At 47.2% G+C, this 25,861-nt stretch overlaps 1 protein-coding gene across 5 annotated transcripts in view; it reads left to right on the top strand.

Moving 5' to 3' along the window:
• The window catches only part of LOC144169567 (sodium/potassium/calcium exchanger Nckx30C-like), a 357,968-nt gene that overhangs the window by 235,371 nt on the left and 96,736 nt on the right, over positions 1 to 25,861 (top strand). For 3 of the 5 annotated variants that reach the window (XM_077698801.1, XM_077698799.1, XM_077698800.1), the window contains exon 4: positions 23,383 to 23,607. The exons of the other annotated variants lie outside the window; for them this stretch is intronic. In XM_077698801.1, the coding sequence (XP_077554927.1) occupies positions 23,383 to 23,607 (225 nt within the window). The remainder of the gene's footprint in view (positions 1 to 23,382; positions 23,608 to 25,861) is intronic. 5 annotated transcript variants of the gene reach the window in all.

Here is a 25,861-nt window from a genome sequence, read left to right as displayed (position 1 = left end):
CCAACACTAGATGGCCCTCCTTCACTCCACAGTGTTGAATATCAAACGCCACTAATAAGACAACGAGGCTTCGCCGCTGCACTGCGGCGGACAAGGACTCAGGCGTTCTACCTGGGGGAGGTCTTCTCGCCTTCGTGAGCCGGGCCCGTCCAAGATTCAACCCCTATGCAGCTACGCGGCCGACACTGCGGGCCCACGCGCTTCTGCTAGAACTCTAGGCCATGCAAGGTGCTTTCAAGGCCATAGACGTGCTCTTCAATGCCACAAATTTACGTTAATACGCCGACACGCCAGAGTATATGAATCACTTCAGGAGAGTTGGGAAGACGTCGTCTGTCCACCTACAGGTCTCTGTAAGTCGGCAAAGCGCAGGATCCGAGTATGCGTAGTGCCAGGCATGGTACGAATCTTCTGAAACACTTAGTTGACCGCATTTCCTGCCTGCTTTTTTTACCTGAATCTTTATCAAGTCCTTCTTTCTGATTCCCGACACTTGAACCGGAACTTCTTGCATACATCAAGAGCACCATCTACTGGTTCAAATTGAACACACCAATATTCCCTTCAGCAACTGCTGAAGAGGGTCCAGCGTTCGGCCTTGTGTCACAAAGGACTTGCAAGAGCGGAGGCAACTTCCCTGTACTGCATCCGAACGTGCTCAGAGAAAGCCACAGCGTGGCGATACATCATGGGTGTCGTGCGATCGCCTCTGTGCTCGGTATTTGCAGTGTTGTGGGATGTCCAGCACTACTAAATGAGCTCCGAGAGTACGCTTGAGAGTGGACTGCACTGTTGTCAGCAAAATGCGAAAGTGTGAAGCCTCACAGACGTCTTCCCAAGGGGTCACTGCATGCTGCGGAGGCAGGTTCTTCTCAGCTTCCTTCAGGAAAAAGAACATTGTGGACTCATAGTGAAGTTGCCTTATTATTGACGCGTTAGGTGGCGCTCGGGTGAAGCAATTGCCGGTCAATCTCGCAAGGCTAACACCACCTGACCCAACAACACTACCGACCAACCAACCGACAGGCCTCCGTGGCCAGGATGCACAATATTCAGTTCGAATTGTTACGGTGTGGGTTAAAAGTCACGTGACTTTTTCTTACGCATTTTCTTTTCCTCGGCCAATATGACACATTATTTTCGCATATAAGCATGTTTTCTTATCTATGAGGTCGCTTTATGGACAGGTTGGACCCTACCACCCCGTTTTATTTCGAGCTGGACCGTGTAGGAATGCCCGTTCCGTATGGTTTGGGAAAATAAGTCTTGCATCCCTGCTCTCTCCATTGCGCCCGCAAACCTTTCCTCCTATGAGACACATGCCCTAACTCACCGTTGTGTCTTCTTCCTTTCCCGTAATTTTTCTCAGGGCGAGGAAGTTTCTATTCTGAGCTGTTTGTATGTGCGTGGCCCTCACATCTTAGTTCACCTGAGCTTGGACAGCCGTGCTAGCAGGTCTAGGGATACACCTAACATGTCTGGCTCCGGTTACTGAGCTGGAAGCTAAACATCCCTTGGGGCAGTGGCTAGAATGAAGACACCGTTCACAGTAGGTTGCTCAGGGAAGCTAGTATGATTAGGTGGATAACTACGGCCACTGTGTGCAAGACAGAAAATATTACGAGATACTGCTGAAGTCCTTGTCCAATGCCGGAGTGACAGTGCCCTGGCCCTACTTACACTTGCATCGCTTACTGTTTCTTCTTTTCATTCCCTCCCTATTTGCTTTCCTTCACTTTTTCACCCCCTTTTGTTCATTCCGTTTTTTTCGTATTTTTCTAAGGAGACACCTGAAAAAGTAAAAAAAAAAATTCTGTTTTTTTTTTTCATTGCATTTCACTGGAGGAAAGCTGCACTTGTGTCTTCTGCTTCGGCAATCCATGGCACCCACTCGTTGCACGCGGAAGTCCGGAAGAAATTGTACGCACGAACGTCTAGCCGCAATGCGCGTTCACTGAGAAGGTTTTCTGAGCGCCATTTTCCCAGTGCACGAGAGGTTGTAGGGACGTTAGCCAGGCATCATGTCAGCGAACAACCACGTTTCGTGTCACTGCGTACACTTCTCGCTTATACGCGGCGGAAGAGTTGGAGGGTGCGCGATGTTGTGTCTTTAATTCTTGCTTCGTACAGAGCGCATCTCTGACCGCAAAACCACAGATGAACTGTAACTTTAAAAAAAAGTAATGAAAAAAGAAGGCACAAGTCTCAAAAAGTAGCCTAATTAAGTCAAGATGGAGGGAAGTTGGATTCGTCCGTTATCTTAGACAGTGACCATTAGGGACGGAAGTCCGACCAGTCGGCAACAGAGTCGGGCAATAATTCACGTGCCTCATTTTGCTTCATGCAACGCTGCGCCCCCACTCTTTGCTCGCTTATAACTTCATTGCTGTACCCTTCCTGGAAGTCATGGCGCGAGAGGCGATTCGGTCCGATCAATAAGCAATTCCGGGGAACCACGCATCAATTCCGAACGCGCAGCAGCAAGGAAAACGTGGCGGGGCGGGGAAGATAGGTCTGGAAACATGAGCATATTAAGACGGACCTACACCGAACCCAACCCAATAACGGTTCGCCCAAGCGTGAACAGGACAAAGCAAAAGTCTTGCGAAGAAAACGAATGCGGGGGGTTTTCACCATGGCGCGCATATCTGCCCTAATTAGGTTGAGCAAAAATGCGCGATGACATTAAAGCGCTAGAGCGCCTGGTTCGCTTCTCTCTGGGCGCGTCATGAGGCGACGGGAACCATTTTAATAAACTCTGTATAAAAACGAGCTTCACGTTTTCTGGGCAGCAGTCGGTCGATCCTCCGACCGCGCCATAATCGCGAAGCCTCCAGCTCCGCCTAGGTATAATTTAATCAAGCGCGGGTGGTGGCTGGAAAACTGTATAAGTAGATGGGTTGTAATTAAAAGCGAGCTGCTTTTGTTCCTGTGCTAGTAGCGCCAGAAAAGAAGTGGACGACTAATTTGCAACATCTTTTGTACTGGCAGTTTGGATTAGTTCAGCCAGTTCGATCAGACGCACTAAGCGAGCCCGTTTTGTACAACCGCCTTTTAAAGCAAAGCTTTCTACCTCTACCCCCAAGGGTTCTTTCGCGACCGTTGGTGTCACCAGAAAACTCCAGCGAACAAATAAAAGAATTTACTGGCACCGCCGGGAATCGAACCTGGAACTAATAGACTATCAAAGCGAGAGCCCGTCGTCTTACCGATCTAGCTACGAGCCCACGCGAACACGGGAATACAAATGGTGTACTGACCAAGCACATCTACGGGTTTACCTCCTGCTTCTCGCTGAATGCCACGTGAAAGCGTCACACGACCACTCACGCCCGTCTAGCGGCCCTGTGCGCACCTTGCTCATGCGCTAAGAGTTACAAAAATTAAAGGAAGCTCACACCAATCCATGGAATCTCACTTTTAGTACGCCAATGTGCTAAAGCCTGTGGTTTCCAGTGTTCACGTAAAAAATCACAGCTCCTTGTCGTCCGCCCTCACGCCAAATCAAGGAATACATTCAAATACTCCTTGATGACCAGGCCATCACTCCAAACCCCAGCATCAAGACCCCGGGCCTACATTTCCAGGCCAACACTAAGAGTGACGTCTCCTTGCAGCGCCTCAAAAACAGCATTAATCTAATCATACACATGCTCAGGCGAGTTGCCACCAAGAAGCGAGGCCTAAAAGAATCCGGTATTTTTCGATTAATTGAAGCTTTTGTCCTCTCGAGAGTTACTTACGACAAACCCCTATCTTCTTCTCGACGAGGAAGACATAGAGATGCTTTATATAATGATTAGAAAGGCGGTTGAGCAGGCCATTGGTCTTCTCAGGAGTGCGTCCACACTGAGGCTGCTTAGCACGGGCTCCCCAACACGGTGGAAGAGCTGATAGAAGGCCATCTTTCTAACCAGAAGGTCCGACTCAGAACTGCGGTGGGTAACCGCATGCTTCACCAGATTGGCTGGGCAGCCCAGAATGTCACTCCGCTTGACGCACTGCAAGACTCTTGGCGACTAAAACTAAAGATGCTCCCTTTGCTTAGAAATATGAACCCCTCACATGACGAGGGTCAACGAAAAGCACGGGCTCAAGCGCTAAACACCACCCTCGGTGGGGCTCATGCAGTTATCTACACAGACTTCTCCAAACATCGAGGGCAGCAACACGCCATCATCATGGCTACCTCCAGAACCAACCTCCTTGCGTGTACCTCGCTTAGGACCCAACAAATGACGGCAGCAGAAGAGGCAGCCATCACCTTGGCTCTTACTCAACCAGGGGATCGGAGGGTAGTCACCGATTCCAGCAAGCCTACTGGAATTACCAGTCGGGTTGGGTGTCCTGACCTGCACTGTGCGTGCTAAAAAACCACTCCCCAAACGGTTCCATTCAGCTCATCTGGACACCGCCTCACGCTTCAATGGAGGGAAACAAATACGCCCACACAACAAGCCTGCGCTTTTACCTCCCGTGCTATGGAGCTGCACGAAGACAGTCACCCGCTTGTCACGTCCAGGGAGATAATCCAGCATTATCGCCTTCTGAGACAGACCGTACCTTCGCCTTACCCCGACCTTTCCAGAGAACAACAAACTACCCCACGGCTTATACAATCCGGGCTCCTTCCCACAGCCTACGCGTCTTCACGTAATTCATCCGAATCGCTACGACGCTGAATGTAAATTTTTCTCAGAAGTAGGAATACTCCGCCCCGTAATCGGGGTGTGCGACTTTAGCCCTGAGCACCCTCCTCTCTTTCCGTCAACTACCCAACAAGAGCAATGGGAGATGCTGCTGTCCAAGCCCTCTCTACCTACCCAGCTTCAGCGGGTGGACAGAACACAGGCCGCGCGGACTGCATATGGGCCCCACAGAAGGAGGAATCACTCCCCAGGGCTGCACTCTGGGCCGTTCAGAAATCTGAACAGAAGTATTTCTTCCTCCTCCTTCTCAGCCGCAAGTCTCGTCGCCTCCGTCCGCGGCGCAGAGACGGAGAAGTCAGATCGTCAAACACCGGGTTGGAGCTTACTTTGATTTTATAAAAAAACGTTTCCACTCTTGTGCTACACCAATACAGCTCAACCAAACACCGTTCATGCAACATACATTGATTTAACCTTACCAAGAATATCTCTTTGAAGTAATAATTGGTGTGGTTAAGTGCATTTCACTTCTCTCTGGTTTTACTATTTGTAGAGCGATGTGAGTGATTTTAAGTGACGTCGCATGAGTAATCGTTATGGGTGCCGTTTACAGCTTTGCTTTCCAACCACATTCACGGGGTGGATTGGCGCGATTTTTTTGTGTTAGCTTAATTTCTATGGTATATTGTTTGGTGAACTGGAGCTCGCCCCCTTGAGGAAACTAGAGCTTGATAAAAATTATAGTTCACCCGCTTGATAAAAAATACAATCCTACTAACTGTTCGGAATGGTTGCGCCACCGCTTTATTCACACTGGTGGCTCGGGACCCAGCCGAATGGTTTCAAGAGCACGGACAACAGTACTACGGCTTGTGTAAAGCTTGGCACGGCCGAAGCTCTAGGTCTATTCGGAGGTAGAGTGCAAGCAGCAGGTAGCCAAGTGCGGGACGAAAGGCAGACACCCTCGTTACCCGCTTGCTAGCAGCGCTTTCAAATCTGAGGTTAGCAATGGGACATCCCAGACGACAGGAAACGCATGGCACCACTCTGGTGGTAAATGTGCACGCTTTAGGTAAAATACCTTATACGGGGTTCAGACGTCATCTCATGAGAATACTCGCGGCTCAAGCCGGCAGTTACGGGAAGGAACTTAGCCGTTCCTTTGCGGTAAGTGGTGTGAGGAGCGCCGTTTGGGAAGATGCGCTTCCTCGACGGTTTCAGCTCCCGCAGGTGGATGCGGCGAGAGTGGTGGGTGTAGTTTAACAGCTCCGGCATGCGCGCGGTCGACGAGGACGACGAGGATGATGATGAGGATGATGATAAATGTCACCGTCGTCGTCCTCGAAAGGCCTGTCGTATCCGCAAAGAGGTACTAAATGATTAACTGTGCTTTGGTTGGACTTGATAGTTAAATTTAATTATTTTTAAGCAAATGAATAGGAAAGCGAGACTACATCAGAAAATCAGTAAAGAAGATAGAGAAGTGAATAAATAAATGAAGGTGAATTGAATTACGGCTTCCTTAGCAACTCAATAACTTGTTGCAAGATATAAGTATGAACAAAATTTCAAGTCTGATTATGTTTGACAATCTCGTGGTTTGACAAACGACTTTCGGCCTCGATAGAAAGAATAGGCGGCGTAAAAAGCTCAACGCCATTTGGTTAATCGACTGCCCAAAAATCATGCACCCCTTCGTCTAACGACGGCGATGGCTGTACGCGAAGCTTTCTCGTGACGGATTCTTTAATTGTTGTGGGAGTTTGGACTGAGTTTTGACCATGCCGAAATGGAGCAGTTGGATAGACGCCGGCTTCATAACGCGAAGGACCCAGGCAAGATTCCTACCGCTGAAGCGTTTTTTTTTCTTCTTTTATTTCACCCACTGTCATTCATCATCATCGTCAGAGAAATTTGGCTTTACTGCAAGGGCGTTTTTGCGTTACAGACAGCATCAGTGAGAACTCTAAAGGTCCGGTTTTAAACGAGCCGCCTAGTCGCCAAGAAGCGGCGACAATGAAGAAAAGAAATTGTGGACTGATACTGCGCCGCGTGTTTGACAAACCTGCCGTTAGTAATAAATACACGCAATAATAAATGAATGTGGTCAAGCCATACCTCCGACTCAGATAAATGGGCCTGCCAGCGTTCATATGATGAATAAATATCGTCTGCTGACGCAAAAAGTGCAATGTCACCAGGATAAACGTATGTTGTTACATCCGGAAGAAATTTAAAGAAATACCGCTCATAAGGATGTTGAATAGTAGTGACGATAAAACAGATCCTTGGGGCACACACGTATAATTTAGGGAATCCCATTGCTGAGTTTCCCCACAATGCGTCTATTTACCAGTCTGTGCACGCAACACAGACACTTTGGCAAATGACAGCAGTGTGCATACCTTTTGATTCAAAAATATGATTTGTGCTGTTGCCCTGCGCAATGAAGAACATTATGTTTGCATTGCGTATCGGCAGTGCAGACTGAGCATTTGAGTCAAGTTCCATGCGCGTCATCGTCTTTCGTGGAAATTTTATGAATGGCATTATGTATTGATCAATTAAGTATTGTGGTGAAACTGAACCACAAGATTACCTTAAAGGGACCCTGGAACACTTTTTTCCACTTTTTTGAAATCTTATATGCTTGCAGAACGTAGCCACCCAACACACCCAGTACTTAGATTAGGGGGTCTCAAAGCACCTCAGCCAAAAATTGCTGCTTTATACCCATGAGATAACTTGGAAACTTGTTCAAAACATTTGTCTCTCTTTTCAGGTCTTGACGTTCTTCGACGGCTCGAATTACGTCATTATGGCCATGTAGCGGCTGTTGGCAGGTTTTCCCTCAGTTGCAGCAACAACGAACGCTCATCAATACCAACTTTAAGAATAAAGCCACCAAAACAAAGCAGAAACGGATGAAGTATCTGGTGCGACGAGCAAATCACGCGGTGCCGCTCCGTGATGGCAATAACTATAGCTTTCGCAGTGCTTCCAGGCGCGTAGGAAAGAGGGAAATCATTTATCGAATGTGCTGCAAGGTCCCTTTAAAGCGTAGTTTGTGGGTGTGCATGAGGCTCACCGTTTCGAGCAAGGAAATGATAGGATAGTGGCGTCCGAATAGTTATCTCATCGAGCCAAAGCTGCCGCCCCGTTTAAAACGGTTTTAATAATCTGCAGAAATACGTCTTACTTGGTTCCAGTGTTTCCTCGCCGAAAGAAAAAAATTAGAGCGAACAAAAAACAGGTCGCAGTTTGTGCGGACACGACGAACAGCCCGAGACAACATCGTACGACGCCGGGGATGATAATGAAAAGGAGCCTTCCGACATCGCCGTCGTTGCATGCGCGTGTATCTGCAGCCCACACGAATTATGCAGTCACAGCCGCGTCATGGGGTCAATCTCGTTTGCATAAGCGAGCTGTAGGTATAGCCACGTCGCTTATAGCGAGAGTGAGATATCAGGAAAAGCTGCGAGATATCAAAAAGGAGAAGTTTGGGAAGCACGGGGTCGATTAATGCAAATGCCGCCGCCAGGCAGGCGCAGCTAACGAACACTGTTCCATGGCGCTGGGACGGATTGATCGGTGGCCGGAAAGTTTGTGGCATGTCATTACTGGCTTCCGGTGCGGTTAGTGTAGGTCACCCGAGTTGTCTTTGTGGTGGTTGCTAAAGCGAGGGATATCTTACAGAGAGGAGTTCGCGAGTGGACGGTCGTCCAAGCACAGCAAAAAGGCATGCGATTGTATCGGTTTTCAGAAACCACTCAGGAGTCTACTTTCTTCTCGCTACCGAGACATGATACATACAAGAAACATTAACGGGGAGGTAACGCTGACATATTACGTAGTGGTATTTATGAAGGGTAAGCAACATGTCCGGTAAGCAACCGGACCAGGGAAGCTGCCTGGTCCGGTATATAACGCCCCGGGATAACACGGGAGGCTGTACTAGATAGGTTCAACCATGCTAGGTGAGGCTCCCTGGGACATAAACAGAATTTCCTCACCAGACAAGGATTTAAGCAACCCTGGTTGAGTACATTTGCTAAAAAACCTCCCAATGTATATGCAATCACACTATCGGCCTTCAGGCACTTGATAGGCGTGGGTGCAGATCTTTGGGAGAGGCCTTCGTCCTGCAGTGGACATAACCAGGCTTAAGATAAAGATAAAAATAAAGCAACATGTCATGTAACGCTGCACAAATACACAGGTGGATGGACGGACGGACGGACGGATTGTTTTACCCCGAACACCGCACCATTGGGGGTAAAACAGTTTGGAGACTGTCCTGCGACCGCCGGGGCTGTAGAAGGCACCATGTGCTTTCGTGAGCCGGGCATCTCCCTGTAAAATAGGCACAAGCGTCTCGCCGGCTTGGTTCGACCTCGGCTCTTGTGCGGGAAGACGACGCTTGGGAAGTGGACCTGGTTTGTACGGGAAATTACCGCTATGGAATGGGCAGCCGGACAACGCAACTTTTGTTTGAACGGACGAAGAGATGATTGAACGGACGGACAGAAGAGTGGATAGACGGAGTGACGGACGGATGGATAAAACACATACTAATAAACAACCAGGAATGTACAATTTGGCCATGTGGAGCGACCCTGCAACAATGTTGGATTCTGTTCCTAGCAAGACGCGCCCCACTATGTAAAGGAAAATATTGCGTACATACGTACATCACCATGGAGAGAGGATTTAAATTGGGGCGATAAACTCGGGTTGCAAGAAATATAAACACAAGCCACAGTTTAGTCGCCTCAAAGTACACAAACGCGAAACTTTTGCAACTAATTACATTTTTGAATTCGCAAGTATACCAGCAACTTCTCCAGCGAATACTGACGACGTTGCAAAATACACGAAACTTCATTCACAGCGCCTTTGTATGGAACGCCACCGCGCGGAGTTTTTAAACCCATAGTATGGTGTACTGAGATATATACCCAGAATTAAATGTGCTCCCACCGCTCCCATTCATTGGTATCTGCCGAACTTCATTGCAGTACCGAGAGTGCAAGAAAAAACTCCATGGGTGCGAGCCACCCGAATTTACCGAGGCCCAGCTACAAGAAAAATCATTAAATAAACATATCAGTATATATAGTTAAGCGCTTAGTTGTGAACTTTTAGTGCACAAGATTGAATTAAGTGTACTTGAACGTCCCCTGCAACACGTTTAGAACTCTTTTTTTTATTCGAATACTTTTAAAACGTTGTCAAAACGTTCGTACCTAAGCCAAGTACCTAAACAAAACTCTTGTACCCTGCGCACATCAAACAGCTTCCCAAATGGCCCAAAAACCTTTTCTCTTCCTCGGTCTGGAAATTCTTTTCGTTGTTGAACGATGTCTCTCAATCATGGCTGTTCGCGAGTTTATCTTCAGTTGCAGCCGTGGTAGCACTAATACGCGCATTCGATGTCCACATTAAAGAAAATCGCAACAAAGGCATAGCAGAGGCCAGAAGAACTGTCTGCCGCGACGAGAAAATGATGCAGTGCCGCTCTGTGCTGGCGGTAACTGGACCTTTCGACGATCTTGCAGGAATGAAAGAAAGAGTGAAAGTTATCCGAAAGTGTTGTGGGGGACCCTTAGGCTCACATATTTAATTAAGATGGTTTTTAAACTTCCTGAAGCGCGCGCGTGGTTTCAGGCATCCAATGCCGAAAATTACATCAAAATTCACTAGGCTTTTACTCAGTAGCTGAAATATGAGCTGTATAAAGCTGATGTATATCACTGGTATGCTTTGGTCGGAGCATAAAGTGAAATCGCACTGCAAATGAAAAAATACATGCATGATATAACTAGCATAGAAATCTGAAATTTTATCCCTAGCATGTACTTGGGGATTTTCATTTAGGTACATATGTCCGTGAAGTTTCTATTTAGCTTGGCAAGGATCTTTGTCTCAACTGCCAAAACTTGCTCTTCATAAAGCGAGGCTCTTGATAGGAAGAAGGTGCCCACTCGACCGAAAGTCAGGGAAGAAAGGATTCGACTTTTCGCGGATGGCTTCGTTCCCAATACTTCCCCACGCTCTTCTATTTTGACATTTAGTCGCCCGTCTGGACAAAACACCAAACCGGAAGAGAAGGGAAAAAAAATTACGTGAAGCAACGGTCCCTTCGAAACGGGCGGGTTAGGAGGGCTGATCGAAGACGACAGTTGGCATAAAAACGTATTTTGACTCTGTATTTAAAATAAACAATAAATCATCGCCTTCCAAGTCTTGCTTGACAAAGTTCGTCAGACGGAAAATTTTCGTTTGCCGCTAAAGAAGAGGAGTTTTGCTGAGTACAGAACAACGCAGCCTTTTATGTTATAGCGCCATTTACGTTACATCAGTTTTCTGCTACAAAATGATGCACACCACTGCGCAAAAAGTGATTTCTGTTTTATTCAAAAACTAAAAATCTACGGCCGTACGGCCATGCTGGCACAATGATGTAATCATATGTCACGAGGGGAACACTGTCTGCGAACAGTGGAAGCGTGAAACTTGAAAGCTGCTTTAGGCTCCTTGAACATTTATAACCACAGGAATTGCGTAAAAGGGGAGAACGAGGTAGTTAAAATGCAGGAACGTTAACATGGCTATAGCCTAGTTCACTTTCCTGCACGTGGTATAAGGAAAAGTGGGCAAGAATTAGAAAGCGACAAAGGTAATGTGACAGATAGGAACAGAGCGTAAAGAGACATGCCAGCGTTAAGGAACTACACGTTCGAGCTCAGTGAGTGCCATTGGAGTCTTTTGTGCTGCATCATTTGTGGAAGTCGGTCGCTCGCTCAAGGTGTAGGAACGCCTTCGTTGATTTTTGTGCTGAAGATAGGAGAGGCTAGTGACCGAGAATCCTCTCGGCAGAGAACGGCTGCAAAGATTCCAGGTTCCGCAAAGCTGACCAGAGCTGCTTTCTTGCGTATGAATGATGCTGCTTTTTTGCCAATAAAATATGTGGGCATTCGCATAAACGACGCCGTATGGTGACCGGCATGCTGCAAACGTCATACGTTTCACACGCTGCCGTTCAGATAAAGTAAGAATAGACATTTGTGAATGCGACCTTCCGCCTGGGACGTCAAATAAGGGTTATGTCAGGTCCTGGGAGACAATAAAAAAGGACTCTGAAGGTGAGGGTGAAGGGCACAAATACATGCACTTGTGAATTATTGTGTGGAAGATTTGGATGTAGTTGGGCACCGGGAATAAGAAGAAGAAGAAAAAAGAATGGAAAGGCCGGGAGGTCAACCAGGTGTAGAGCCCGGTTTGCTACCCTGCACTGGGGGAATGGGGTTCAGGGAATAAAAAGGGGGGGGGGGGGAGAAGAGGAAGAGATAGGAGTGGGAAAGCGCGCACTCTAGTCCCGTTTCGGGCACTATAGTCTTTCAAGCAAGTTCGTTTCACTCAGGAAACGTAAAAGGGCTTTCGTCGCCTTCTGCGAGGTCGATGGTGAAGACCGATTACTTAAAATAGTTTCCACCGTAAATGGTCGATTGTCCAATCGGCTCAGCGCGGTGGCAAGCACGCTCCTCTCCGACGAGTATTCGGGGCAGCGACACAGTACATTTTCTATAGTCTCTTCCGCCCCGCTGGCGTCACAGTGGGCGCTGCTGGCCATCCCGATGAGGAAGGAGTAGGCTTTCGTGAAGGTCACTCCCAACCACAGTCTGCAAAGTAAAGTTGACTGGGGTCGAGCCAGCCCATACGGAATACGGCGCCGAAGAAGAGGATCCTGAATATACAGACGGGGATTCGAAAAGTCCGGTGTGTTCCATTGCTGCATGGTAATCTTGCGTGCAAGGGAGCGAAGCGTCCTGGCGCCATCGGTTCTTGAAAGCGGAAGTAGAATGGTGCGGTCGCTCTCATGGCCTGTACGGGCAGCTTCATCCGCCAGCACGTTACCGATGACTCCGCAGTGACCTGGAAGCCACTGGAAAATTACGTCATGGCCGGCTGTGATGGCTTGATGGAATTTTTCTCTTATCTCTGTCACCAGTTGGTGTAGGGGGCCGTAGCGCAGGGCTGCGCGTAAGCTCTGTAAGGCAGCCTTGGAATCCGAAAAGATCGCCCAATTTTGAGGAGTAGCTCCGATGATATGGTCAAGAGCCTCACGAATGGCTGCAAGTTCTGTAGCTGTCGAGCTCGTGGTATGGCCAATACGGAATCGAGTTGTTGCAAAATCTGCTGGCACAAACACTGCACCTGCCGAACTGGATGACGTTACGGAGCCATCTGTGTACACATGTTTCCGGTCGTTGTACCGTTCATGCAGTAACAGCAGCGTAAGCTGTTGAAGGGCCAATGATGACAAGTGGGCTTTTTTTCGAATTCCCGGAACACTGAGACGAATCTCAGGTTGTGCCAGGCACCACAACGGGGAGGTCGGTGTTGCCGCAGGGGCGTACCTTGAAGGGATTTCAGCCCTGTGCGTTGTGATAATGGCTGAAAAAGTAGATCGTGGTCTACTTTGAGGAAGCTGCGCCAGATGGTGAGAAGGCAGCCTCGTGAGGAGCCTGATGTACAGACGTAGTGTGCAAATAACCTTGACAGCGTCCGTTCTAGGTAGCGGATTCTGTATGCTCGCAGTTCTTTGCTGTGCCGAACGTGCGGCATCGTCAGAATTTTCATTGCCGACAATGCCGCAGTAACTCTGAAGCGACTGAATGGCAGCGTCACGACCCACTTGGACGGCATGATCGTACAGCATTCACATTGCGGTCAGTAGCTGTTCGTGAGGTACACGGAACAGTGCTGACTGGAGGGAGTGAAGCGCAGTTTTGAATCACAAAATACCTCCTATCTTCAGCGTGACCTTTTCTCAAATATGTGAAGATTGCAACAAACGGCCGTAAGTTTTTTAGTTATGGAAATAGTGGGAGGAGCTTTCTTTCATTCGGTATACCGAAACATCCGCGGTATAACAGCGCAGGGCGAATTTTGTTACCGAGTCAGCGGTGTAAACATAAATGCGGCTATTCTACGACTTATGATATGGTAAACCAAAGTTCCGGGGCCTTTGTTACGAAATGACATTTCTTTTCTACGCCTGGAATACCAAGGCACACCTCATGCTGCATCAAAACACCACAGCGGTAGGAGTGGCCTCGTCAAAGGCGGGTGGAATGCCGGAAATGTGGACAGCTGCTACCCCAGAACTCCGCATGGAGACAATAACTGGAATATCCACAAGGTGCTGATCAGACAGTCGGGTGAAGTGTTTAATATGAGCCCTTAGTGCTTCAATTGCACGCGAGTTAACAAAAGGGGATCTCGAGCCACGCCGATTGCCTCTGCGTTTGAAGTGCGCCGTAGCGAAGCCAATACAAGTCCGGAGAACCTGCGCTTGTATGCTTTGAAATACCCGAATATTTGAGAAGCATGTACCACAAAGGGCAGGCAAGCTGCACCGCAGAGACCAAGAAAATTGCGCTGCGTAGTTGCAAAATCGACTTCACAGGCGTAACCCATGTCTTACCACCGATGGACGGGAGAAAAATATGGTCCATATAAGACAGCCTCTTTTTCAGAAAGCACACGTCAGGGCTCCTATAAATGTCCCTGACTACACCGAGAAACTACTTTTTTTTTTTTTTTTTTACAAATGACTTCCTTCCGCCAATAAAAGGAAAAATATGTGCGTGCACAGGCATTCGCGTAAACCTAAGCAATGCACATTTGTGGCTAAACACTTTCAAGATTTGTCTACACAGGCTATGAAAACAGCGCAAGTTATTTTGTAAGTGATGAGCGCAGCGTACGCGGCCGGTATCGGAAAGGGTTCTACGTGCCTACTGGTTTCCGAGCGAGTTTCGCGTGGCGCTCTTTCAGTTTATGTTGTACATAATTCTTGCTCACTTTCCACCCAGTTGACATAAAACTGTCTACATCTCTTTCCCGTGCTCTCTCTCATCTTATTATTCTTTTTCTGAACGTGAAAACACACACACACACACGCAAAAAATTATCCGGGCTACTCGGTTTTGTCAGCCGCACAATCCTTTCCTTTCGCCTTTTACTGTGAGACGTAGAACGACGTTAAAGTATTTCTTTACACTATATGATCTGTCATATTTATTCCATTCTTTTCGCCACAGCAAAGCGGAAAATTCATGGGTATTTTCTTTCAAACATACATGCATGATCTCTGATCAGGACACAGTGGCCAGTTACGTTTTTCTTGTCCTCTGTATTCAGCCAAATTATAAGTGCTTTTCCACCCAACATACATACCTTTATAGAAAGAAAAACAGACAAGCAGAAGCAGATATAACAACTGAGAGAGAACGGCTCTGTTACAGTATCTTTAGCATTGTGTGCGCCTTTACTATAGCGTGCACGAGCACAAAAGGTAATTATGTGCCTGGCTCGGAAAGCAGACGGCTGAGGGCGTGTGATTACATGTTAGCGAGCCTAGCCCAGAGGAAAGATCTGCCAAGACGAGGCAATGGGAAATTCCGGAGTGAAATTTGCTGCACGAGTGCGATAAAACTTGGTGAAAACTTCTGGCATCCAAGTGAGTTGGCACAAAGAACAATACAAAAGACATCGTCGGGGCCAAGGAATAACAGAGCGTGGGAAAAGTAAACGCGTAACGCTCGCAGCTGTAGGAACTTTAAGCAGCATCATTAAAGCGTATTAGCGAAGGCTTTGGGGAAGTGCGGCGGTGGATTAAGCGCCAGTGTGTTCGCTGGCACCCATGCTTTTATTCTTGGTTCGTCTTGCTGTCGGGAAGAAGAAGTGATTTCATTTTTACTCAATATTGTGCGCTAAAAACGAAATGATGAACCTGGTATAGGGACGAGTATTTGCCTGAACACAGCCAGCCGTAACGAAAACAGAGATGTTATTTCAAAGAAAGGAAAGGGAAGTGAACCGACAAACAAAATAACAAAATAATACTGAGAATAAAGAAGATTCCATATTCCTCCGTGTCTCGTGCCGTGAATCTTTATGTTATATTTTTCGTAAGTATTGGGTTTGTTCCCAGTGGTACAGTCCCGTATTTTTCTGTGGTTGAAGTGACAGCTGGCTTGCGCTGGCGAATAATAAACGAGACGTCGCGGTGGAGTTTGAAGGATTATAGTGAAATGGCTGCCAGGGATAGTTTCGGAGTTGTTTACTTTGAAGGCTGTGTCTTTTTCGATATTTTCGTGGTAATATGTTGGTGCTTTAAAGTTACGCGAGCTATCCTTATAAATCTTACATCTTCTCCTTGCATTTATTTTGTAAGATATCTTTGCACATACCGTCATCCGTACACTAACTCTTCCGGTAGTTGCAGTAGTACTTTGGAAGATTCCAAAAAAGGTAACAGACAGAATTCATCTCCGATGATTGTCTTCAGGGGCACAGCATTGTTGGCTTGGGAAAAGTACTCGCAGAATTACTTGAAATTACTTGGAGGGATTGCTTGTATAGTAAAAACTCTTGATAACCAAATCTTCGATAAAGAAAAGTAACTTCCTTATAGACTATATTTTGTTGAAAGGAGGGACCGAGAAATACCTGGAATAAAGCGGATTTTGAACAAAGCGATTTCGTTAAATTGAGTGTTTACTGTAATTACTCGGTATAGCTAAATATTCTGGAGGAAGAAATATTACAGATACGACAACGCGGTTTAGCTGCAATATGCGATAGAATCGTGTACAAGACTCAGTACACAACCTTTTTTTTTATGTTGGGCAAAGTTCATTCATCCATACTCTTGATGGTGTCTTAAGTTGTGGAAAGATCGATGCAACAGCTCTTTTTATTGTGAATTGCAACTGCAAAGCTCATTTTGGGCAGGCACTTGATCCCTGCATGTTGTCTATGTTGCTGCAGTCATCCGTGGTTGATGGGCAGTTTCCAAACTGGCGGTTTTTATAAAAGGTTTCAGCACAATCGTTGACGTCAGTGCGATTACAGCGCGTCACTTCCAAATCTGTTTTTAGCTACTGCATCATATCGTGGGTGTGAAGGCGTTGCCGCTGCGTCCAAGCGTGGTTCGGGTTTAGCTTTTCATTTTGTTACGAGGCCAGACCAACCAGAAAGAGTATTTCTATGGAGGTTTTAAAGATTTAGATGGGGGCTGGGAGGTTTTAAAGATTTAGATGGGGGCGCACATGGGGGCTGGCCACCTAGCTGATCATTGCCGTAGGTGCATGGGGTGCACTCCAGATTTCTGCCAGAAACGCATCGTGTACAGGTCGTCCTCTCAATCCGACCGAGAAATTGCTGAAGCTTTCTTGATAGGCAGAGAAGGGGAAACGTGCATCAGGGCACCGTCCTTGGCGCTGTCCGCGAAGTAATTCAAATTTTGGAGAGGGGGGAGGTGGTTGCGCATTGGCGATGGATGAAGGCTGTTCGCACGTGTGGGCTTAATATACGCCAGGTGATATGTGCCGGCGCTGTAATGTGGCCTGTGATATGAGCGATAGTCTTTTGTTTGTTTTCACTGCGTTTTTATGATAACCCTTTCGAATATCATCTACTTATTGGTGTTTTCCTGTTTCTGTGGCATAAACTGGGTTTAAGTTGTAGCGTGGACACTCGTCTCCTCTTTAGCTTTTCCTGTTTCTGTGGCATAAACTTGGTTGAAGTTCTAGCGTGAACACTCGTCTCCTCTTTAGCTTTGTCCCTGTCTTAATGTTCACTAGTACGACGAATTCCTTAGCCCTCTTGAAAACGTTCTCCCGCATACTATGCTACCTAGTACTTATCCAAAGTAAAACGAAGCAAGATTTAAATCCTAAATGCAAGTTCAAGCCGATACTGGCTATATAGCGATTAATGGGGTCAGTTTATTATCTTGTCGTTGAAGGCAACGACGCATTCATTCTTGTTCATCTCTTGTGTTGTGCAGTCCTGTCGTAAAATTTTGCTCCTCTCCGGCTTGATTTTGTATGAGGCGCTGTATGGTTCGCTGGCAGTACCCCAGTGAACTGCTTTAATATGCATGTTCATTTATTCTGTGTCGTCTGTATGTTGTATCGCTCACTCCTGCCAAGGACCTTGTTTCAAAGGTCGGCAGTATTATCGGAATAAATAAATAAATATGTGGCGCCATTCCTGTGAAGAAACAAGACCGTCTTATTATTCAGCAGCTTGATTTGCAACGCCCCGACTCCGCGGGCAAAGTAAATTCCCCTCAGTTTAATACGAACACTACTTCAGGAAGTGTATAGACCGCACCTAAAGCACCACTGTAGTAGAGCAGAAAATGAATAGCAGAAAATTATATGTAAAGGGATTCATCAAGTAAGCAGAATGCAGACTTTCCATACGCATCCTTTGCTTGTAGCAGCGCTCCCGTTCCAGCGTCACACACAGAGAAGATATCCCTTCAATAAACGTCGCCAGACTGACTATTTGCGGCAGAGTAGGAAGCGTGTATTAACAAAAGTCGCTTCTATAAAGTTGTGTCCTATATTATGCCATTTCATATTCGGGACTTGTTCGCCAAAAATAACTGGGACTGAAACGCTGAACGGACCGCATCGGAAAGCGCTGAGTAGGCGGCGCTTTTGAGGACATTTTCGGAAAGCCCGCATGCGGAGTGGAGGTAAATGTTTCCGCTCCCATCTCACCGATGGCTGGGAATCTCAGTTGGCATGGAAACCTCGGCAGCCAATAAAGCTCGGAGAAGAAAAAAAAAAAGAAAGAAAGACACGAATCTGAGCTCGGCTTCGACAGGTTTGCTCTCAGCAGCAATTGTGGCTGTCTGGGAAGGAAAATCAAGACGCAAGGAAGGAAAATCAACTTGCGAAACAATTCGAGAAAAAGCCTTTCCTTTTCGTCAACGCGAAAGATCTAATATTGGTTTCGCCAAGCTTGCTTTCGCCCGAGTCACTTTTTCCGTCATGTTTGTTTATTTCCTTTCGTGTCTATATTTGTCTCGTTACAAAGGTTGCTGTCAAAGCGAACATCGCCTAACCGAAAGAGTAAAAACAATTATTTTTGTAAAATTTCCTGTTTCGTTTCTTTTCTGGTGTCATTACGGTGAGCATGCAGAAGATGTGGGGGCGTGTGAGCAGATTCAGGAAGGGAAATATCTGTGCAACTGACATTATCGCGATATAAATCGCTCTCCGCTGCCCACTTTACCTACTGTCGCCAGTTATGCGATTTCCCTATATTCCTGCCGATTTTCTTTATTCTGAGAGTTTGTTGCCAAGATGACTTTGGGACTGTGCTTTGCTACTTTATTTATTTATTTATTTATTTATTTATTTATTTATTTATTTATTTATTTATTTATTTATTTTCCTTCATTACTTCATTCCTTCCTTTTCTTATTTCTTTAGTGACTTCCTACCTTTGTCGATTGAGTGATCATGCATACTAGTATGAAATGCCGACGACTCAAACAAACAAACAAATCATTGCGACGTTCTTTTTTATTTATTTCGCTTCTTTTCTACCGCAGCATTTTTATTTTCCACCCGGTGGGGCCCAGCTGCTGACGAAAAAATTCAGAGCCCTTCCACTGTGTGAAGATGGAAGCCAGCGAAGCTGTAGCTGTGGTGATGTTTTGCGATAGTACACTTATATTGGCTCACGTCGGCGTTCCGAACGGTCAAGTTGGTTTTCCTCCGGGAGGTATTCGCAATTACTCGAAGAGGGTGAACTTTGGGCGGCAACAGTGACGGCTGCACGTTCCGCGGCAGCGGCGGCATTTCGTTGTTTTTGCGCCAATTCGGGCTCCTGCGCGCACTGACGCTTCTTCAATTCCCGCTCTTTTTCCTCAGAGCGACTGACGCGCGTCCGTCCCATAGAAAGGTAGACGTTTGAAAGTACAATGGCTGATAATGGTGCTAGCGCTGTCAATACAGGATTACGAAACTTGTGAAAGAGACATCGGTATTGGCGAGGGGTCTGCAACTTGCGAAAGATGCGTCGGCTGTGGTGAGGATGAGCGCAGAAGCAATGCCGAGGGAGTCGTCGCCTCCGGAAGAGAAACCGGGGGTCCTAGCCGTATACAGCTTCAGTGTAAAAAGCTTGGGGTCGACCGCTGTGGCAGAAACCATAGCGGCGCAGACACGGCTTTTAAAAAGCACTGGAGGTGTCGGCACAGACCCAACAAATAGCGCGGGTGAATAACCTTCAACTTGCCTCAGTACACTTTACCAGGTCTTTCCGTGGTCGGGATCGTAGGTGTCTGCCATGTGCTAACTTCTTGCCATTACAAGCATGTTCAAAATTAAGAATACATGCTAAAGTTTGGTCTTGTGCTTTTATTTTCCGGTCAGTAAAGATCGTGCTACTCTCACTCGAATACGAAACGACCAACCTGGAAAAAAGGCATATCGCTGTGCTTTCCGAAGATAATTTCGTACCGCAGAAGAAGAATAAAAAAATCCACTTTAAATTTCCCGCGTCTCAAACATTAGACCCCGATGTTAGTGACTCCCACAAACTTCCCAAAGTCGCGAGGCCGTGACGTCCGCGGCAAACGAATACGTTGGCGAGTACAGTACGAGTACAGTACGAGTACAGTACAGAAGCAAACCTCCTAGCGCAAGGCTGAGTTACTTGCGAAACAGAAAAAGATGAGAAGACTCATTGGTGAAAAAAAAAGCAGACAGTACAATTCAGATTGACGAAATGAAGTCTGCGTGGGATGACGGGGTTTCGTGGCGGGGTTTACCGCCGCGAAACTGATTAGAGCAGCAGACAAAGGGGGCAAGGAGGGGAGGACGAAGCGGACGTCTGAAAATGGAGAAGGAGGGGGGGAGTGAGAGAGAGCGGAAGGATTAGTTCTACTGCGGGCTAGTCGAATTCCTTCCAAGAACCTGACTCGAAGAATCACCAAGGCAGCTCGGGCTCGTCCTCCCAGGTTGCGGCTTCCTTTCCGCCGACTCTGATGATCCCTTTGTCCTCTGCGGGCGCACCCCAGACCACCGCATTACGATTGCATCTGCCGAGCTGCAAACAAGTGCGCCCCTGGAAATAACTGAGAAACAAAGCAAAAGGAACAAAGATAATGGACTCGTCAAATTACTCACGAAATCGATGCGCGAGCGCGTGCGCCTTCGCCCAGTTTCCGGGCGGTTCACGATCGACAGGACTGGGCGCAACGCGTTTCGGTCTAGATAGAGACATCGCTGCCGCTTCCCGGTCATCGCCGATAATCTGAAGCTAACCAAATACCTCCCTTCTGGTCGCCGGACATCAAGGCGGCTTCGATTCTAAGTCTCGCCCCTGCCAGTGAAGCCGCAGGTCGCACTGTGGCGAGGAGGAATCCTGCAGGCATTCTAACCTGCGAGTGGCGCTGGGCAGAACTCCGCGGGGTGCCTCGACGTTGTTCGGGCCCAATCTCCGAACTCATCGCTCATTTCAGCGGCCAATAATCTGCTTATGGATCGGCGCTCGTGGCTCGGCGAGTGCAAGTCGGCACGCACACTCGGCTCCCCGCCCGTGCGTGTGTGTGCACCGAGTGGGCGTTAGCGAATGCAACCCGAGCGCCGCATCCACGGCGAGGCTTTCCTGTTGACACACACTGCCTTGATTACGAGGGATGCTGGGGTCTTCGTTGTACGTTCATTTTTCTATGATGCGAATACCACGCACATCGTTTGGCATTCGCGACACTGTAGGGCTGGTTTGTTAGGGAGCTTGCGATGTGAGGGGTCACATATCGCCTGCTGGTACCGAGAGTAGGCAATCTTGTCGAGGCCTGGTTTCTGTTCGCGTGGGCGAGGCAACCAGTATTAAAACTTATGCTTCTTTGTTTCCGCTGCCGCTGCTACTCCTGCCTTCCCTAGTCAATAAATAACAAAGAGGGGTGGGGGAGTAGATCAATCAAACAAAATTTGGGAAGGAATGGTTGCAGCGTATGCCGCAACGGGTTACAAAAGACGCTCATCCTCTTCAGTTCACGCAGTAAAAAACATACGGCTTTCCGAGCAACAAAAAATCATAAAAAATTATGACGGATGATGAATTTGAAGGGAGAAGACAAAAGGCTTGGCGTGTTCCTGGAAAAGCTCTGACCATTTTTTGTGTCATGTGGAGCGAAACGCGCAACGTAAAGCAAGATAGGAACTCGATAAACTTATGGGATGTATGCGTTGCTGTTTGTACTGCTGGTTTTCGCATCATTAAGTACAAACTTTCGTTTGCCCTCCAAATCCATTTTCTATTTTCCCTCATCTTCCCACTCCGGACGTTCGCTGCAATGTCTAACGCACACTTTGTCGTCACGACGTTGTACGCGAAAAAAGGCTCTAAGAACAGCTGGGGTCGTTGTGGGAGCCGAGAGGCTCATCCTGTCATGCAGTCACTGGACGAGCTCCGCTCTGCATTTACCCACAAAATGCGCCATGTTGGTTCCGTAGAAGCCGAGCTTTGCTAAACGTGAAACACGCGTGCGAGCTAATCGTGAGTTCGCAATGAACTATGTTACCCGCTGTTGCTGCGCACTATAGATACTCTGGAAACCATTTTCACACTCGAATAGCCTCCGCTACGGCCCCTTAGTTACGCAGCGCTGTAGCGATACACTAGTAGTGCCTTGCAATGTGCCACGTTGCATGGCATCATGTGGTGTGTCGTAGCATCTGTTCTGTGCCCATTGCCACGAAGCTGTACTGCATACAAGCTGTGCATTTTAAGCAACTAGGTAGAAATATTGTGCATACTTGCCACGGTAGTAGTAGTTTATTGTCATCTCTCACTTTCTTGTTCATTCCTCTTCATTCAACGCTGCTTCTATCACTGCTTCATTTTTCGACTCATTGAGAGAGTGAGCTCTTTTTCATCATTGAAACCGTTTTTTCTTTCTAAAGTTTTTCTGATGTTTTCTTTTTGCATCCTTTTCGTCTTGCTTGTTAGCTGAACTAGTTAACTAGTCTCAAATCAATTTGTAACAATTTGTTGGAATCAAATGTTCTCATTAAAGCCTCGCCCTAATTTCTGTCATCGCCATGGCCAAGAACAATTAAAACTCAGCAACTTGTTTGCATGCATTTTCTTCCGTTGTTCTCACCGTAGCTTAATGCTTTCTATTATTCTCTTAGGACGCAAGTCAGTATTAGGTCCAAAAAGTAATCACTAGCGTTTCACTTATATAACGAAATGTGTTGTCCGCAACTACGACTGCAGCAGATCACTACTCTAAAACTAAGCTCCCCCGAATTAAGTTGATATGAAGCACTCATTGTACTTCAAAGACCGGGAAATATAAAGAAATATCCCAAAGATGGTACCAGGAATTATAATCAAAGTACCAAACGATGAAAGTCACGTAACTTCAGGAGTCCTGAGTCAGGAGTGTGATCTGTTTATCATAAAAATCATTATCAACGAGGCAAATATTGTACATAAGGTGCTACGCTTCCCATCTATCATGCCGAGCAATTCTTTTCGCAATCCCAGATATACTCCCAAAAATTGACATAGCAAACGAAAGCTAGAAACTTCCAGTGACAGAGACCTGTGCTGGCATGTTTTTTCAGAGATTTTGTTAAGAGGCTCTAGGAGAAGTTGGTAACTTTTTCTAGATATTTGCAGGGCTTTCATCCTTCCTGTCATTGTTCTAAACGACTGTCATCCTTTTCCCCTCTCCCTTTCTCTTCTCTCTCCTTATAACCCAACTGGCGTAAAATAAACAACCGCTGTACCGCCTCCTCCTCAAAAACGGACCAAACCATTCAATTTGCTGAACTGAAACCCGCCGGCCACATCAAATACTCAAAAACAAAAACAAAAAAAAAACGCGGCCAACGCAAAGGCGGTCAAGAGGAAGCAGTCGGCGGCGTCCGAGCTGCGCGCCCTGCGACGGATGCAGTCGGTGGTTCTGGAGGGCTCTCCGGCGGGCGAGGCCGGCCAGGGTCCGCCCCCCGTGCTGGTGCCACAGGACGGGCCCTTAGAGCCGCCTGGGCCGGACAGTGCGCTAGCGCCAGACGACGGCGTCGAGGACGACGACAGTGTGTATCAGCCCCCGTCCCCTCCACCGGTAGGTCGCCCCCGCCACCGACGAATCACTCCCCCCTCCTCCTATCTTCCTCTCTTTCTCCATCCCACTACCATCTCCCACCCCCTCATACATGCCTCAACATCACCCTCCACTATCACCATCCTTCTGCTTTTTGTCGCAGCTGAGTGTTTGGGATACGTGGCTTATGTGTCGACTACGCGATATATGTGACGACACCGTGAACGGTAGTTGGTGTATCTGACGTCGTTTTTGTAAGCTTCATTGAAGTGTGTCGTTTTACAGCTTTACAGCCAACCGGATCAGGAGTGTCAGGAAGGCAAGAAAAATTTAAGGGCTCGGCCTCAGGTGGCTAGTTATACGCATTCCGTGGGGAAAAAACGGCAGCAAAAAATAGGCGTGACCACGTGACCTTCCGGTTCTCCGCTGCCTTTACCGTGGACCACCGGCGGTCAGAGGAGGGCGCAGGTGAAGGGGCCCCAGCCACTCTGGAAAATTTCTACTTCGTCAAAAAAACGGAGAAGGTAAGGCCGAGAAAGAGAGAAAAGAAAAGCTTTAATAAAAAAAATTCAGGCCGTTCCACTTAATGTGGAAGCTGTCTGAAGTGCAGAGCAGTGATTCGCCTTAATGGGCTGTAGCGCCGTTATCCGCTCACTGGTACCACCCAATACAATCCGAATTTCCCGCCTTCGCAGTGCTCGAGCACCCCCTGCCTGAAAATATACCAGCGGGAGTTCCGTTGTTCTTTTTGTGCTTGCTTTTCCCCCCGCACGTGCCGGCGCTGCTCTGCCACTCTTTTTCGGTTTCTATCGCAAAAACCAACCCAACGAGCGTTCCTAACGAAATGAACGCGGGCGCTGCCGGTTAATTACGTATATTTTGCCTCAAATGTACCTGCAGTATTCTTTGAGCTAAACAACGAGGAGGTGTATGACAAGCACCAGCGGTTCACGAGTTTCGAATTCTTATGACTACATAAATTGCTTGGCTTTCGAAGCCTCTGGGTTACGCCGCGATGACAGCCGCTACGACGGAAGGCCATGAGGCTATACTTGGGTCCAGCGAGCAAGCTACGACTACAAGGCGAGCCCCTAAAGTGCTCTGCACTTAAAACTGAAGGGGTCAGCCCCTTGCGACTGGAGATGGGAGTGAACAAAGTGAGGTGAAAGGCGAAACAAGAAGTGCCGGTGTGGAGGGAAGGAAGGAAGAGGAGTAATACATTGCGACATACATCCGGATGCGGATGGTGAAAAACATGATTATAAGCCATTCTTAAACATCGATACATAAAATATGACGTACCTGGCTATGTAGAACCGTACACGTGCTTAAAATTAAATGTTCAGAGGGTTCACAGTACCTCTTCCTTCCTTGAGTCCATGATAAAAGTAAACACAGTTTTTGTCCCTAGGCTTCTAGTTATGGCTGTCATGAGCTAACGACCACCGATAATAATTTTTATGTCGCAAGCTACTCATCTCCTTCACCGCAACCGGCGTAATTTCTTCACGCCGCTTCGATGTCTGCTCTGGCCGCAACTATCAGCCGTTTTGAAATGTCTATGAAAAAAAAGCGGAATCTACAAAACAATTGGAGGTCTTGCACGCCCACCCCATTCCGGATTTTTAATTAGTACGTTGTTACGGCTCACTGTTCTTGTTTTGCTTTTCCAGTATATTTTACCTTCTTTTTCTCCCTTTCATGTCCTCCCTCCTCTTTTTATCGTGGTTCAGCCCCTCCCCCTGCAACTAAATCCTGCGTAGGACATTCCCGCGAGATGAATCTTTATTATTGTTTTACATAATGTAGCGACGCAATTTGCCAGCTGCGATCAACTGGGATAAAGCATAACTGCACAGTTTTTTTTAGATGAACTTAAAGATGAACAGATCTACAAAAGAACTTGTGAAAAGAGCGACGAAAAACAAAGAAATGACAGTGTGTACGGTAGCAACATCATAAAACGAAAAGCGTAAAAATACAATCCTTTACGAACGTGGTTGGTAAGCTCATATAAGGGGACAGCTACACGCATACATACATCACTTCAGCGCACGTACATGCACCCCACGCACGTGACCAGCATACCTTCTAAGAACAAAGGCTTCAAAAGAGAGTAAAAGAGGAGTACGAATGACGAATCAGCGAACAAAGTTTGCAGGACCGTTTTCAGAATGTGAACGCCTTTCTTTACCTTCCTGTTGAGTGTGTTTTTTGTGCAGTACCCGAAATAGAGAGTCCGTCTCTATACATGCTTTCATCAGCGATTCTGCAC

Source organism: Haemaphysalis longicornis, unplaced genomic scaffold (assembly GCF_048455015.1).
Source record: "Haemaphysalis longicornis isolate Haplotype H1 unplaced genomic scaffold, Haemaphysalis longicornis Haplotype H1 scaffold_2, whole genome shotgun sequence".
In the NCBI taxonomy this organism is placed as follows: domain Eukaryota; kingdom Metazoa; phylum Arthropoda; class Arachnida; order Ixodida; family Ixodidae; genus Haemaphysalis; species Haemaphysalis longicornis.
This window is presented reverse-complemented; position numbering and strand designations above follow the sequence as displayed.